General features: G+C 41.6%; 1 protein-coding gene across 1 annotated transcript in view; it reads left to right on the forward strand.

Annotated features, from left to right (window-relative positions):
- LOC140679249 (BICD family-like cargo adapter 1) overlaps positions 1 to 18,056 on the forward strand; it is a 52,514-nt gene that overhangs the window by 15,795 nt on the left and 18,663 nt on the right. The window contains exons 3-7 of the mRNA XM_072914272.1: positions 4,166 to 4,282; positions 6,901 to 6,912; positions 7,928 to 8,074; positions 14,614 to 14,793; positions 14,871 to 15,089. Coding sequence (XP_072770373.1) covers positions 4,166 to 4,282; positions 6,901 to 6,912; positions 7,928 to 8,074; positions 14,614 to 14,793; positions 14,871 to 15,089 — 675 coding nt within the window. The remainder of the gene's footprint in view (positions 1 to 4,165; positions 4,283 to 6,900; positions 6,913 to 7,927; positions 8,075 to 14,613; positions 14,794 to 14,870; positions 15,090 to 18,056) is intronic.

Raw genomic sequence — 18,056 nt, forward strand, 5'->3', positions numbered from 1 at the left:
TTATGTTTAGCTAACTTTTATTGCAAATGAATATCGGCTCCAAATATCAGTTATCGGCCTCTTTAACTAGTAATAATCGGTATCGTATCGACCCCGGAAAAAACATATCGGTCGATCTTTAGAATGCATATGCGGTACTTAGGAAGTAATGACTGTTCTAAGGGACAGGGTAAATAGATTTTCACATGCATTTCTTCTTTGTAAAGCCTTCAGACATATTTGAACACATTTGTAAATAAGTCATCTACTTGTACACATCAATCCTGCCTTAAAATCAAGAACATTCCAGGAGAGCTAAGGCCACAAGTCATTGCTTGATCAGTCCTAATTCTAAACCACTGCAGGGTTATATTTGACAGATTTGCTCTGTTTGCTTGAAGTCCTGCCATGCAGTAAATATTCACATGTACCCGGTCCACACACGGTCTAATACTAGTTTAGTCAGTGGACAGAGAAAAGGTTTTACAAGGCATATGTCCCTCTGCCAAGAGTCCTAATTTGCCGCCCTGAATGCTGCAGACACATTGTGCCTTGCTAGTTTGTCCTGCCCTGATTCAAATTCATAGGTAGACTAAGTGAGATGATGGGTCAGTCAGTCATTATCTGAGTCTGCCACCATTTAGTTTGTCAGGTTATGGCTTTGACCTGACCCTGAAGTGGACATGACCGGCTGCATAGCTGGTTTCTGCATAGACCAGTGTCACAGTTCAGGTACTGTAAAACATGATGTAAAAATCTTCCTTAACCTCGAGAACTCATGTTTACTCTAGCGAAACGTACTTTAACCATTGTAGTTTGCAATGGTGCAAAACATTAGTGCATGAGATTGATATGTGTGTGATTTGTTCAGTTACCCAATTGATACATCCGTCCATTTATCTTCAATTGCTTATTCGGAATCGGGTCGCAGGGACAACAGCTCCAGCAGAGACCCCCAGACTTCCCTCTCCAGAGCAACATTAGCAACTTCCTCCTGGGGAATCCCGAAGCGTTCCCAGGCCAGAGAGGAGATGTAATCCCCCCATCTAGTCCACGGCCTGCCGCGGGGTCTCCTCCCAGTAGTACAACGAGGACCTCCCTAGGGAGACGCTCGTGAGGCATCCGCACAAGATGCCCGAACCACCTAAGCTGGTTCCTTTCCAAGCGAAGGAGCAGCGGCTCTACTCCGAGTCTCCCTTGGGTGACTGAACTTCTCACCCTATGCCAGCCACCTTTCTGAGGAAACTCATTTCGGCCGCTTGTATCCGCGATCTTATTCTTTCGGTCATGCTTTCGGTGAGAGTAGGAATGTAGATAGCTCGGTAGACCGAGAGCTTTGCCTTCTGACTCAGCTCTTGATTGATTGGGTAAAAATAAGATGCAAACTATTAGAGAGAGGTTTCTCCTTCAGTATGGTGCTGCACTTATTTATGTGACAGTGTCAGTCAAAACATTATTTATTTATAATCGTTTGTATGCCATGTACCCATATCTAAACTCAGACAAGATTTTCTCAATGAGTTTTAGAAAGTCTGTCCATACATTTTCTACACAGCCGATCTAAGCTGGTGCCTATACCAGCTAACACTCTGGACTGGTCGCCATACTTGCCAACCCTCCCGAATTTTCCGGGAGTCTACCGAATTTCAGTGCCTCTCCCGAAAATCTCCCGGGACAACCATTCTCCCGAATTTCTCCCGATTTCCAGCCGGACCTGAGTGAGGACAGCCTGTCGTCACGTCCACTTTTCCTCCATATAAACAGCGTGCCGGCCCAGTCACATTATAACATCTACGGCTTTTGGAGCTCAATGCGCAACTGCGCACACAACAAGAAGGAGACTATTATATATGTCTCCGTTATCCATAGGTTTATCTATAACCCATAAAGTAGGCAGGCACGGAGCTATTTCTCAGCGTGTGTTTATTCCAGCCGGCACGTTAATACACTGACACACAACATCCGGATTCCCATCATGCATTGCTTCAAAACTACGGCAAGTAGTAATGTCCAAAAACATAACAGTATGGTTAGAAAAGACGGTTAGAAAGATAGTGACAGAGAATAGAACGTAGGATGGACAATTCAACCCTAAACTCACTCCTTTCCTGCAAATTACATTTCACAGATGCTGCCCATACCTATGCTCCTTCAAAGGCTGTGCTACTGGCTGCAAAGCATTGCACTTTCAAATACAACAATGAGTAGATAGGAGTGTTATGTGTGTGTATATGTGTAAATAAATGAACACTGAAATTCAAGTATTTATATATATATATATAACGTACTTTAACCATTGTAGTTTGCAATGGTGCAAACTACAATGGTTTGCAAATAATCATTAACTTTAAAATTTGATGCCAGCAACACGTGACAAAGAAGTTGGGAAAGGTGGCAAAAAAGACTGATAAAGTTGAGGAATGCTCATCAAACACTTATTTGGAACATCCCACAGGTGAACAGGCAAATTGGGAACAGGTGGGTGCCATGATTGGGTATAAAATTAGATTCCATGAAATGCTCAGTCATTCACGAACAAGGATGGGGCGAGGGTCACCACTTTGTCATCAAATGCGTGAGCAAATTGTTGAACAGTTTAAGAAAAACCTTTCTCAACCAGCTATTGCAAGGAATTTAGGGATTTCACCATCTACGGTCCGTAATATCATCTGACCTTCGATCCCTCAGGCTGTACTGCATCAACAAGCGACGTCAGTGTGTAAAGGATATCACCACATGGGCTCAGGAACACTTCAGAAACCCACTGTCAGTAACTACAGTTGGTCGCTACATCTGTAAGTGCAAGTTAAAACTCTCCTATGCAAGGCGAAAACCGTTTATCAACAACACCCAGAAACGCCGTCGGCTTCGCTGGGCCTGAGCTCATCTAAGATGGACTGATACAAAGTGGAAAATTTTTCTGTCGTCTGACGAGTCCACATTTCAAATTGTTTTTGGAAACTGTGGACATCCGAACTCGGGAGATTGTGGGGGGAGGAGTATATTTATAGCTAGAATTCACTGAAATTCAAGTATTTATTTTATATATATATATATATATATATATATATATATATATATATATATATATATATATAAAAGATATATATATATATATATATAAAAGAAATACTTGAATTTTATATATATATATATATATATATATATATATATATATATATATATATATATATAAAATATATATATATATATAAAATATATATATATATATATATAAAAGATATATATATATATATATATATATATATATATATATATATATATATATATATATATATAAAAGAAATACTTGAATTTCAGTGAATTCTAGCTATAAATATACTCCTCCCCCCACAATCTCTAGAATTCGGAGGTCTCAAGGTTGGCAAGTATGCTGGTCGCTAGCCAATCGCACGACACATATAAATAAAAAACATTTACACTCAGATTCACATGTGGACAATTTAGTCCCTGATTACACACATGGGAAAACATGAAAGAGAAGGGCAGATTCAAACCCTCACTCAACATGTTAGCCATGCTAACCAAATGCTGCAGTTTGAAAAAGTGAACTTTTTTTCAAATGCTGTTGCCATGGAAATCATCCTGTTTATCAGCTTCCTGAGTGCAGGTGAAGCTCAGTCAGGTGTCATGTAGCCTGATCCCACAAGTCCTTTAATGACACACGCAAGGATGATGCTGCCCAAGTCTGCACAAACACATGTTTGCACAAGCAGGGAAATATTTAGTGCTTCTGGAAAAAGCCCATGAACCTCTGAGGTTTTGCTTTATTTACCGGAAGAGCATTAGGTGGGAAGTTTTACATTTAAATACCCTAACCAAATGTTCCCCTAAGGAGGAGGTATTTGTTAATCCTCTGTTCTACTTCACTAGCTTAACTGAGTACAAGGTTAGCCCTATGTGTTCTTGTATTTGACACTTTACAAACATTGACCCTGTTTACAACCCAAACCCGCACACCATTCAGAAAATATGAATGCTTGAGCTGTTTCGGAAGTTCTCTTTGAAGTTTTAGCACTGGTCATTCTGCAGGTTTTTCTATTGTGTTTGTCTGTTCTTGTGTGGCGAGTTAAATGGCTTGACGGGTTTATGAGCTGTGTTGGTGTTCTTGTTATCTGTTTAAAGAGATGCTAGATGTTCTCACTCAAATTGAACATTGTTTCAGGCTGCTGAGGTGGAGAGGCAGCTAACCATTCAGGTCCATTCATTACGGGATGACTTCAGGGAGAAGAATACGTCTGCAAGCCAGCACATGACACGACTAGAAATCCTACAAGCTGAAGTAAGCAATTATCAAAAATATTTATTTCTCTCTTTACCTACCCTCTGTCCCGCTACTCTGTCTGTCTGTCTCAACCGGCCCAGACAGACGGCCACCCCGCTGGGCCTGGTTTCTGTTTCAAGTTTCTTGCCATAAGGGAATTTTCCCTTTCCTCCGTCGCCAAGTGCTTGCCTATGTGTGGTTCAACTTGTTCTCTTTAATGTAAGAGTAGCAAAGTCCTGGACCTGCTCTATGTGTGATGCATTTATGGATCACTTCTGTTGCGAATTGGTGCTAGATAAGCAAAATTGACATGATTTGACTAACCCTAAACCCCTAAAGTCTGAAATATGCTCTCACATCACAAAGTTTGTGTCCCCTTACAGCTCTTTCGTGGGGCTGATGACAACCACAACTCTCGTTGACTAACCATTAGCTTCCTGTGTGTACATGTAGAAGTCGTAAACATTGGCGACTGGAGTACATCCACATTATTGTTGGAGCTGGAACAAATAATGTTGAAATAGCCGTCCCTTTTATTGTAGGAGAAGAGGAGGAGAGGACGTTGGTGAAGGTGGGTTGTGCGACCCCTGAATGAGTCGAGCCAAAGGACATGTGGAAAACCTGGAGATGATCATACTTGCCAACCTTCCCGATTTTTCCGGGAGACTCCCGAATTTCAGTGCCCCTACCGAAATTCTCCCGGGGAACCGTTCTCCTGAATTTCTCCCGATTTTTACCCGGACAACAATATTGAGGGCGAGCTGTGATGGCACTGCCTTTGGCGTCTGCTTTTTCTCCATACAAACAGCGTGCCGGCCCAATCACATGTTGTATGCGGCTTCAACAGACACACGTAAGTGACTGCAAGACATACTTGCTCAACAGCCATACAGGTCACACTGAGGGTGGCCGTATAAAAAACTGTAACACTGTTACAAATATGCGCCACACTAGGAACCCACACCAAACAAGAATGACAAACACATTTCGGGAGAACATCCGCATCGTAACACAACATAAACACAACATAACAAATACCCAGAATTTCTTGCAGCCCTAACTCTCCGGGCTCCAATATACACCCCCGCTACCACCAAACCCCGCCACCCCTCACAACCCCGCCCATGGCAAGTATGGAGATGATGTACTACCCATCCATCCATCCATCTTCTTCCGCTTATCCGAGGTCGGGTCGCGGGGGCAGCAGCCTAAGCAGGGAACCCCAGACTTCCCTCTCCCCAGCCACTTCGTCCAGCTCTTCCCGGGGGATCCCGAGGCGTTCCCAGGCCAGCCGGGAGACATAGTCTTCCCAACGTGTCCTGGGTCTTCCCCGTGGCCTCCTACCGGTCGGACGTGCCCTAAACACCTCTCGAGGGAGGCGATCGGGTGGCATCCTGACCAGATGCCCGAACCACCTCATCTGGCTCCTCTCGATGTGGAGGAGCAGCGGCTTTACTTTGAGCTCCCCCCGGATGACAGAGCTTCTCACCTTATCTCTAAGGGAGAGCCCTGCCACCCGGCGGAGGAAACTCATTTCGGCCGCTTGTACCTGTGATCTTGTCCTTTCGGTCAAAACCCAAAGCTCATGACCATAGGTGAGGATGGGAACGTAGATCGACCGGTAAATAGAGAGCTTTGCCTTCCGGCTCAGCTCCTTCTTCACCACAACTGATCGATGCAGCGTCCGCATTACTGAAGATGCCGCACCGATCCGCCTGTCGATCTCACGATCCACTCTTCCCTCACTCGTGAACAAGACTCCGAGGTACTTGAACTCCTCCACTTGGGGCAGGGTCTCCTCCCCAACCCGGAGATGGCACTCCACCCTTTTCCGGGCGAGAACCATGGACTCGGACTTGGAGGTGCTGATTCTCATCCCAGTCGCTTCACACTCGGCTGCGAACCGATGCAGCGAGAGCTGAAGATCCTGGCCAGATGAAGCCATCAGGACCACATCATCTGCAAAAAGCAGAGACCTAATCCTGCAGCCACCAAACCGGATCCCCTCAACGCCTTGACTGCGCCTAGAAATTCTGTCCATAAAAGTTATGAACAGAATCGGTGACAAAGGGCAGCCTTGGCGGAGTCCAACCCTCACTGGAAACGTGTCCGACTTACTGCCGGCAATGCGGACCAAGCTCTGACACTGATCATACAGGGAGTGGACCGCCAAAATCAGACAGTCTGATACCCCATACTCTCTGAGCACTCACACTGATGTACTACAAAAAGCTAAATTAGCTAGAATTTTTTGGAGGTGCACATCAAGGTCCGCCAGAGGCTTCGGAGTGGGAGGAGCCTGCCTGTGTTTGTCACCAAGAGCATATTTCAGCCTTAATTCTAAACGTTACCCTACCCTAGCCCTAATCCTAACTGTACCTCAACCCTACATCTAACCCCAACAGTAAATTAACCCAAACCCTCTAATTGCAAAACCATAAACCTATCCCCCCCAAACCCTAATTCTATCGCCCCTAACGCCTAACCAACCAAACCCTAACCCCTTAACCCTGCTAATCCTAGCCCTAACTGCTAATGCTAGCCCGAAACTAAGTCTAACCCTATCCTAGAAATAACCAGTCTTCTCATAATGTGTTCTCTCTCTGTAATCTACTCCTCCCTCTTGATTGGAGCAGCAAGGACTAGAAGTGAGTGATTAGCGAATGCCGTCATTTGGTCATAACGCATGCTGCATGTAGCTTCTATCGTAGAAACAAGGATTGTACCAAAGGTTCCATTTGAACTGGATCTTTTGCAATGTCTCGCAAGGCTGTGATCTACAAATTAAAAAACCCGAAAGTTAAATCAATTCCAATACTTACATGAATAATTTGTTTTGGCAATCCCTGTTTCCAAAGGTCATGCATCCAAAAAGGAACATGAGATGTGTTGTGACATCAGCCACGTGCTCATGTTTGCTGTTATTTGTTGATTCTGGTACAGTTAAACACTTACTCAATCCCTTTTTTCTGTAATGTGACAGCTGGGAAGGAAAACACCCACAGCCTCTACTTGTTCAGTTTTTCTAAATTTAACTAATGCACTGCAATGTCTGGGGAATCCTGCTGTTTATATCCTCAATTTTTATATGATGACAACTGGCTTTGCCCTGTTTTTGATAAATAGCCTGAGGTGGCCTTAAACATCCAGAACGTGGCATGCATGCTCATGTGTTTTGCAACAGCAACTGATTCTTGTGTGAAGCTGCAGCTCTGCCAAGTAGGTTCAGATGTGGGTCAAAACCAGAAGGGATAACATGGCACCGTACAATAGTTCATTTAATGTTGAACTCTGCACAGACCAAAACAATACAAGTCCCGCTGTGAAGACTATGTTGAGGTGAAGGTCGTTACTTGCTGAGCAAGCTGATATAAAAGGTTTGTGTAGGCACTATCCTATCACCAAGACATTCCTAAGATGAGGGTGGCTACAACCGCCTACGCCTGTGCTAGGCAACAAGCATTCATAAGGCCAGTGGGAGTGCTTTTAATCTCGCGTAAGAGCTCGCCTCAGAGACGGGACAACACAATCTTTAGCCTTTAATCAATTCAGTGGCTGCCCATTTGTCTGCTTTCCACTAGAAAACCGAGACAATCCTCAGCTTGTCGCCATAATCCTTTTTAATGGGGTGTCATTTCTAAATACCTATACTGAACGTTTTAGATTAAAATGCTGTCGGAGAGGAAGACGGAGCTGGAACGGCGGATGCAGGCCGTGCTGGAGGAGAAAGAAGTGCTTAGGAATACCGTAGAAGACCTCAGAGAGAAGACGCTGGTGTTGGAGAGGCAGTGTCACGAGAAAGACCAACAGGTACTAAGATGGGAAACAAGGTACAAACCCCGTTTCCATATGAGTTGGGAAATGGTGTTAGATGTAAAAATAAACGGAATACAATGATTTGCAAATCCTTTTCAACCCATATTTAATTGAATGCACTACAAAGACAAGATATTTGATGTTCGTTCTCATAAACTTTTTTTTTTTGTTGCAAATAATAATTAACTTAGAATTTCATGGCTGCAACACGTGCCAAAGTAGTTGGGAAAGGGCATGTTCACCACTGTGTTACATGGCCTTTTCTTTTAACAACACTCAGTAAACGTTTGGGAACTGAGGAGACACATTTTTGAAGCTTCTCAGGTGGAATTCTTTCCCATTCTTGCTTGATGTACAGCTTAAGTTGTTCAACAGTCCGGGGGTCTCCGTTGTGGTATTTTAGGCTTCATAATGCGCCACACATTTTCAATGGGAGACAGGTCTGGACTACAGGCAGGCCAGTCTAGTACCCGCACTCTTTTACTTTGAAGCCGCGTTGATGTAACATGTGGCTTGGCATTGTCTTGCTGAAATAAGCAGGGGCGTCCATGGTAACGTTCCTTGGATGGCAACATATGTTGTTCCAAAACCTGTATGTACCTTTCGGCATTAATGGCGCTTTCACAGATGTGTAAGTTAACCATGTCTTGGGCACTAATACACACCATACCATCACAGATGCTGGCTTTTCAACTTTGTGCGTGTAACAATCCGGATGGTTCTTTTCCTCTTTGGTCCGGAGGACACGACGTCCACAGTTTCCAAAAACAATTTGAAATGTGGACTCGTCAGACCACAGAACACTTTTCCACTTTGTATCAGTCCATCTTAGATGAGCTCAGGTCCAGCGAAGCCGACGGCATTTCTGGGTGTTGTTGATAAATGGTTTTCACCTTATATAGGAGAGTTTTAACTTGCACTTACAGATGTAGCGACCAACTGTAGTTACTGACAGTGGGTTTCTGAAGTGTTCCTGAGCCCATGTGGTGATATCCTTTACACACTGATGTTGCTTGTTGATGCAGTACAGCCCGAGGGATCGAAGGTCACGGGCTTAGCTGCTTTTGTGGAGTGATTTCTCCGGATTCTCTGAACCCTTTGATGATATTACGGACCGTAGATGGTGAAATCCCTAAATTCCTTGCAATAGCTGCTTGAGAAAAGTTTTTCTTAAACTGTTCAACAATTTGCTCACGCATTTGTTGACAAAGTGGTGCACCTCGCCCCATCCTTGTTTGTGAATGACTGAGCATTTCATGGAATCTACTTTTATACCCAATCATGGCACCCACCTGTTCCCAATTTGCCTGTTCACCTGTGGGATGTTCCAAATAAGTGTTTGATGAGCATTCCTCAACTTTATCAGTATTGATTGCCACCTTTCCCAACTTCTTTGTCACGTGTTGCTGGCATCAAATTCTAAAGTTAATGATTATTTGCAAAAAAAAAAATGTTTATCAGTTTGAACATCAAATATGTTGTCTTTGTAGCATATTCAACTGAATATGGGTTGAAAATGATTTGCAAATCATTGTATTCCGTTTATATTTACATCTAACACAATTTCCCAACTCATATGGAAACGGGGTTTGTATTTGTGGAAGCTCCGAAATCGAACGCCAGACCAAATCGTAGCAGACTTGTACAAATACAACCTAATACAACAAAGTGGGCACTTCAGAATTCAATTATTTTCATGCAAATGTATTATATTTTCATACATGCATCCATGAACTACAAACCCCGTTTCCATATGAGATGGGAAATTGTGTTAGATGTAAATATAAACGGAATACAATGATTTGCAAATCCTTTTCAACCCATATTCAATTGAATGGACTACAAAGACAAGATAGTTGATGTTCAAACTCATAAACTTTATTGTTTTTTTGCAAATAATAATTAACTTAGAATTTCATGGCTGCAACACGTGCCAAAGTAGTTGGGAAAGGGCATGTTCACCACTGTGTTACATGGCCTTTCCTTTTAACAACACTCAGTAAACGTTTGGGAACTGAGGAGACACATTTTTGAAGCTTCTCAGGTGGAATTCTTTCCCATTCTTGCTTGATGTACAGCTTAAGTTGTTCAACAGTCCGGAGGTCTCCGTTGTGCTATTTTAGGCTTCATAATGCGCCACACATTTTCAATGGGAGACAGGCCTGGACTACAGGCAGGCCAGTCTAGTACCCGCAGTCTTTTACTTTGAAGCCACGTTGATGTAACACGTGGCTTGGCATTGTCTTGCTGAAATAAGCAGGGGCGTCCATGGTAACGTTGCTTGGATGGCAACATATGTTGCTCCAAAACCTGTATGTACCTTTCAGCATTAATGGCGCCTTCACAGATGTGTAAGTTACCCATGTCTTGGGCACTAATACACCCCCATGCCATCACAGATTCTGGCTTTTCAACTTTGTGCCTATAACAATCCGGATGGTTCTTTTCCTCTTTGGTCCGGAGTACACGACGTCCACAGTTTCCAAAAACAATTCGAAATGTGGACTCGTCAGACCACAGAACACTTTTCCACTTTGTATCAGTCCATCTTAGATGAGCTCAGGCCCAGAGAAGCTGACAGCGTTTCTGGGTGTTGTTGATAAACGGTTTTCGCCTTATATAGGAGAGTTTTAACTTGCACTTACAGATGTAGCGACCAACTGTAGTTACTGACAGTGGGTTTCTGAAGTGTTCCTGAGCCCATGCGGTGATATCCTTTATACACTGATGTTGCTTGTTGATGCAGTACAGCCTGAGGGATCGAAGGTCACGGGCTTAGCTGCTTTTGTGGAGTGATTTCTCCGGATTCTCTGAACCCTTTGATGATATTACGGACCGTAGATGGTGAAATCCCTAAATTCCTTGCAATAGCTGCTTGAGAAAAGTTTTTCTTAAACTGTTCAACAATTTGCTCACGCATTTGTTGACAAAGTGGTGACCCTCGCCCCATCCTTGTTTGTGAATGACTGAGCATTTCATGGAATCTACTTTTATACCCAATCATGGCACCCACCTGTTCCCAATTAGCCTGTTCACCTGTGGGATGTTCCAAATACGTGTTTGATGAGCATTCCTCAACTTTATCAGTATTGATTGCCACCTTTCCCAACTTCTTTGTCACGTGTTGCTGGCATCAAATTCTAAAGTTAATGATTATTTGCAAAAAAAATTCAACTGAATATGGGTTGAAAAGGATTTGGAAATCATTGTATTCGGTTTATATTTACATCTAACACAATTTCCCAACTCATATGGAAACGGGGTTTGTATTTGTGGAAGCTCCGAAATCGAACGCCAGACCAAATCGTAGCAGACTTGTACAAATACAACCTAATACAACAAAGTGGGCACTTCAGAATTCAATTATTTTCATGCAAATGTATTATATTTTCATACATGCATCCATGAACTACAAACCCCGTTTCCATATGAGTTGGGAAATTGTGTTGGATGTAAATATAAACGGAATACAATGATTTGCAAATCCTTTTCAACCCATATTTAGTTGAATATGCTACAAAGACAACATATTTGATGTTCAAACTCATAAACTTTATTGTTTTTTTGAAAATAATAATTAAATTAGACTTTCATGGCTGCAACACATGCCAAAGTAGTTGGAAAAGGGCATGTTCACCACTGTGTTACATCACCTTTTATTTTAACAACACTCAATAAACGATTGGGAACTGAGGAAACTAATTGTTGAAGCTTTGAAAGTGGAATTCTTTCCCATTCTTGTTTTATGTAGAGCTTCAGTCGTTCAACAGTCCGGGGTCTCCACTGTCGTATTTTACACTTCATAATGCACCACACATTTTCGATGGGAGACAGGTCTGGACTGCAGGCGGGCCAGGAAAGTACCCGCACTCTTTTTTACGAAGCCACGCTGTTGTAACACATGCTGAATGTGGCTTAGCATTGTCTTGCTGAAAACTCATATGGAAACGGGGTTTGTAATAATATTACATGTCAATATGTTTCATATGCAGTGGAACCTGTTTCTGCCGACAACCCGCACAAGTCAATCACCTCAAGTCCTAATCCATATTACTAAAAGTGCTTGCTTAAGATGACAACATATAGTAAGCACCAGACAAAAGAAGCAGCGAACAAACTTTCCGCTGGAACTGTACATGGTAGACCGCTTTTCTCTACTTATAATTTGAGAATCAAAATACAAACCCCGTTTCCATATGACTTGGGAAATTGTGTTAGATGTAAATAGAAACGGAATACAATGATTTGCAAATCATTTTCAACCCATATCCAGTTGAATATGCTACAAAGAACACATTTGATGTTCAAACTGATAAACATTTTTTTTTTTTTGCAAATAATCATTAACTTTAGAATTTGATGCCAGCAACACGTGACAAAGAAGTTGGGAAAGGTGGCAATAAATACTGATAAAGTTGAGGAATGCTCATCAAACACTTATTTGGAACATCCCACAGGTGTGCAGGCTAGTTGGGAACAGGTGGGTGCCATGATTGGGTATAAAAACAGATTCCCCAAAAAATGCTCAGTCATTCACAAGAAAGGATGGGGCGAGGTACACCCCTTTGTCCACGACTGCGTGAGCAAACAGTCAAACAGTTTAAGAACAACGTTTCTCAAAGTGCAATTGAAAGAAATTTAGGGATTTCACCATCTACTGTCCATAATATCATCAAAAGGTTCAGAGAATCTGGAGAAATCACTCCACGTAAGCGGCATGGCCGGAAACCAACATTGAATGACCGTGACCTTCCATCCCTCAGACGGCACTGTATCAAAAACAGACATCAATCTCTAAAGGATATCACCACATGGGCTCAGGAACACTTCAGAAAACCACTGTCACTAAATACAGTTCGTTGCTACATCTGTAAGTGCAAGTTAAAGCTCTACTATGCAAAGTGAAAGCCATTTATCAACAACATCCAGAAACGCCGCCGTCTTATCTGGGCCCGAGATCATCTAAGATGTACTCATGTAAAGTGGAAAAGTGTTCTGTGGTCTGACGAGTCCACATTTCAAATTGTTTTTGGAAATATTCAACATCGTGTCATCCGGACCAAAGGGGAAGCGAACCATCCAGACTGTTATCGACGCAAAGTTCAAAAGCCAGCATCTGTGATGGTATGGAGGTGCATTAGTGCCAAAAGGCATGGGTAACTTACACATCTGTGAAGGCACCATTAATGCTGAAAGGACAAGATCCCAGACACCGAGGTCCTCCTCAGGGCTGAGATGGATAGCATCTATGCCATCCTCAAGCGTTTCCAGCTGAGATGGGCTGGCCATGTCTGCCGCATGTCCGATGAACGCCTACCAAAAATGCTCCTGTACGGTGAACTGCACCATGGAAAGCGCTCACGCGGCGGACAGCGGAAACGCTTTAAGGACACCTTAAAGGCCAGTCTCAAGGGCTGTGGTCTGGACCCAGAGACATGGGAAGCCAATGCCCAACACCGTTCAAACTGGCGCTCTGCAGTCTGGCATGGTGTTGCAGACTTCGAGGAAAAACTCATCCATGAAGCCGAACAGAAGCGAAAGCTCCGCAAGTACAGAGACAGTCCCTCCCTCTCTGCCAGCCACCCCCCAGCCATAACCTGCCCTCACTGCAGCCGGTCATACAAGGATTGGCCTCATCAGCCATCTTCGCACACACAAATCAACGTGAAGTCACCTGGTCATCTTCGAAAACGAAGGACGAACATGCATGAATGCTGAAAGGTACATACAGGTTTTGGAACAACATATGTTGCCATCTAAGAGCCGTCTTTTTCATGGACGCCCCTGCTTATTTCAGCAAGACAATGCCAAGCCACATTCAGCACATGTTACAACAGCGTGGCTTCGTAAAAAAAAGAGTGCGGGTACTTTCCTGGTCCGCCTGCAATCCAGACCTGTCTCCCATCGAAAATGTGTGGCGCATTATGAAGCGTAAAATACGACAGCAGAGACTGAAGCTCTACATAAAACAAGAATGGGAAAGAATTCCACTTTCAAAGCTTCAACAATTAGTTTCCTCAGTTCCCAATCGTTTATTGAGTGTTGTTAAAAGAAAAGGTGATGTAACACAGTGGTGAACATGCCCTTTCCCAACTACTTTGGCACGTGTTGTTAATTATTGTTAATTATTATTTGCAAAAAAAAAAAAGTTTATCAGTTTGAACATATAAATATGTTGTCTTTGTAGCATATTCAACTGAATATGGGTTGAAAATGATTTGCAAATCATTGTATTCCGTTTATATTTACATCTAACACAATTTCCCAACTCATATGGAAACGGAGTTTGTATATATATTATATTATATTTATATTGTCTTATTATTGTCTATAGTGAGTGAACTGTGGTGCTGAATTTCCCCCAATAAAGTACTTTCTATTCTATTCTATATAAAATCACTTGTTGTGAAGAAGACCATTCTTTCACACTTCTTTTTTTTTTTTTTTAAATAATGTTTTGTTTCTTACCTCTTGCTAGCAGACACTGTACTTGGAGTTGTTAAGCCTGGTTGTGACTCTTCTGTCATGTCCAGTTGCAGCAGAGTCAGGTGGCGCTTCTGGAGGTTCAGTTGTCCCACAGACAGCTGGCAGCTCAACTAGAGGAGCTAACAGAGGAGAACAGCCTGCAAAGCCTCACCCCTCACCGGTCTAGCCTATTGTGTGAGATAGAACAAAGTATGGAACAGGAGGAGCAGGAGCAGGAGAGGGAGCAGGTAAAGACAACAACAACTACAAACTAGACACCCACTTTCCAATCCCCACATATGTTGCTTTTGTCTTCTCCCTCCAGCTGCGTCTTCAACTATGGCAGGCCTACTGTGAGGTGCGCTCACTGTGCTCCCATCTCCGGGGTAACGACGTCACAGACTCTGCGCTATCCACAGATTCTTCCATGGACGAGTCCTCGGAGACGTCCTCAGCCAAGGACATACCTACTGGGAGCCTTCATGCCAACCTGCTAGAACTACGCAGGCTGACACAGAACCTGCTTGATGGCAACGAGTCCACGGTAATGCTACTTTTCATTTCTACACTGCAAAAACTGAAATCTAAGTAAGATGAAATATCTCAAATAAGGGTGATATTTGCTTATTTTCTGTCTGATAAGATAATTCTTCTCACTAAGCGGATTTGATGTTTTTTGTAATTGTATTATGACGCATTCAAGGTATACTCAGTAATTAGCAATTACTGAGTAATTATTGAACATTATTATTAATAATTAATCATTTCTGAGTAACTGATAATGACCTTAGTCAGATGCTCATAATTACCGTATTTTTCGGACTATAAGTCGCAGTTTTTTTCATAGTTTGGCCGGGGGTGCGACTTATACTCAGGAGCGACTTATGTGTGAAATTATTAACACATTACCGTAAAATATCAAATAATATTATTTAGCTCATTCACGTAAGAGACTAGACCAGGGGTCGGCAACCCGCGGCTCTAGCGCCGTCCTAGTGGCTCTCTGAAGCTTTTTTAAAAAATGTATGAAAAATGGAAAAAGATGAGGGGGAAAAAAATCTATTTTTTGTTTTAATATGGTTTCTGTAGGAGGACAAACATGACACAAGCTTCCCTAATTGTTACAAAGCACACTGTTTATATTAAACATGCTTCACTGATTCGAGTATTTGGCGAGCGCCGTTTTGTCCTACTCATTTTGGCGGTCCTTGAACTCACCGTAGTTTGTTTACATGTATAACTTTCTCCGACTTTCTAGGACGTGTTTTATGCCACTTCTTTTTCTGTCTCATTTTGTCCACCAAACTTTTAACGTTGTGCATGAAAGGTGAGTTTTGTTGATGTTATTGACTTGTGTGGAGTGCTAATCAGACATATTTGGTCACTGCATGACTGCAAGCTAATCGATGCTAACATGCTATTTAGGCTAGCTATATGTACATATTGCATCATTATGCCTCATATTTGGGGTCATTTAGTTTCCTTTAAGTCCTCTTAATTCAATGTATATCTCATGACACACTATCTGTATGTAATATGGCTTTTAATTTTTTGCAGCTCCAGACAGATTTGTTTTTGTATTTTTGGTCCAATATGGCTCTTTCAACATTTTGGGTTGCCGACCCCTGGACTAGACGTATAAGATTTCATGGGATTTAGCGATTAGGAGTGACAGATTGTTTGGTAAACTTATAGCATGTTCTATATGTTATAGTTATTTGAATGACTCTTACCATAATATGTTACGTTAACATACCAGGCACGTTCTCAGTTGGTTATTTATGCCTTATATAACGTACACTTATTCAGCCTGTTGTTCACTATTCTTTATTTATTTTAAATTGCCTTTCAAATGTCTATTCTTGGTGTTGGGTTTTGTCAAATAAATTTCCCAAAAAATTGCGACTTATACTCCAGTGCGACTTATATATGTTTTTTTCCTTCTTTATTATGCATTTTTGGCCGGTGCGACTTATACTCCGGAGCGACTAATAGCCTGAAAAATACGGTAATAGTTATGAGCATCTGTTGAAGATCATGATGTGTTCAATGTGGTCTTGTGAAATGTGTCATTGGTGGGAGATTTGAATAGCTTCAATACAAAAATGTTCAGTAACACTTCAGTATGGGGAACATATTCACCATTAATAAGTTGCTTATGAACATGCTATTTGCTCTTAATTAGTCAATAATTAAATACTTATTAATGCCTTATTCTACAACCTAACCCTAACTCTAACGCTCTAACCCTAACCCTAACCAAATAACTCTAAATTAAGTCTTTGTTACTTAGAATATGTTCCTCTAGTGTCCAAATAACTCTAAATTAAGTCTTTGTTACTTAGAATATGTTCCCCATACTAAAGTGTTACCAAATGTTTAAAACAAACAACCAATAATACATAACTTACATAATAATAGTCTGATTTGTTAAGTGGTTAATTGTAAAAAATTAAACAAAATGGGAGTATTACACCAGGCACCGTCAAGAACACTAAAAAACTAGAACATTGAAGGGGGCGATGAATGAGCGAGAGGGGCCCACACCAATACTCTTTCAGGGGGCCCAGCATTCCTAGCAACGGTCCCGCTTTGCACACTGCAAAAAATCTAAGTAAGATTAAATATCCCAAATAAGGGTGATATTTGCTTATTTTCTGTCTGATAAGATAATTCTTCTCACTAAGCAGATTTTATGTTAGAGTGTTTTACTTGTTTTAAGGTTTTTGGTCCTAAATGATCTCAGTAAGATATTACAGCTTGTTGCTGAGATTTGATGACCTATATTGAGTAAAACATGCTTGAAACTAGAATATCAACTGTTGCAAAGCTGTGTCATCAACACTCACAAGTATAAAACTACTTTTTTAAAGTAATAATTTCTTATTTCAAGCATGAAGAAAAAAAAATCATGATTTTGACACAATTGTGTCTCATAATTAAAACAGATGACAGCCAAATGGACTTTGCTGTTTAATTTTCAATGAAACAATAGAAAATACATACTCATATAGTAGTACAGTTGGCACAGTACAGTAAACTGACATTTAACATGTGACATTTCTAACAATTTTGAACAGAAATAGTTCATGCACATTCAGATAAATTCTTCAAAATTACACTTAAAAAAATTTTGGCGGAGGGCCAGGCTGTATATATGCACACTACTTGACTGAAAGAGCACGCACTTGGCGCGATGATGTCATGTTATCGATGGAAAAATGCCTTTTTAGACAATACGATTTGCCTGAGCGGCTAGGAGACCCCGAGAGTAACAAGCGGTTGCCTTGTTGCCTTTCCATTAAGAACAATAAATTAGTTTTTAGTATAAGTTTGCTGGTTTCAAGAAATGTAATGCCGAGCGCATATCATTATGTCAAGATAATGGCACGAGCATTTACTTCATTTAAGAATATTTTTCAACATATTGAGCAAAAATGTCTCATATTATTTTTTTCTACCAAGAAAAGTGCACTTGTTATTAGTGAGAATATACTTATTCTAAGGTATT

Source organism: Nerophis lumbriciformis, linkage group LG12 (assembly GCF_033978685.3).
Source record: "Nerophis lumbriciformis linkage group LG12, RoL_Nlum_v2.1, whole genome shotgun sequence".
Taxonomy (NCBI): domain Eukaryota; kingdom Metazoa; phylum Chordata; class Actinopteri; order Syngnathiformes; family Syngnathidae; genus Nerophis; species Nerophis lumbriciformis.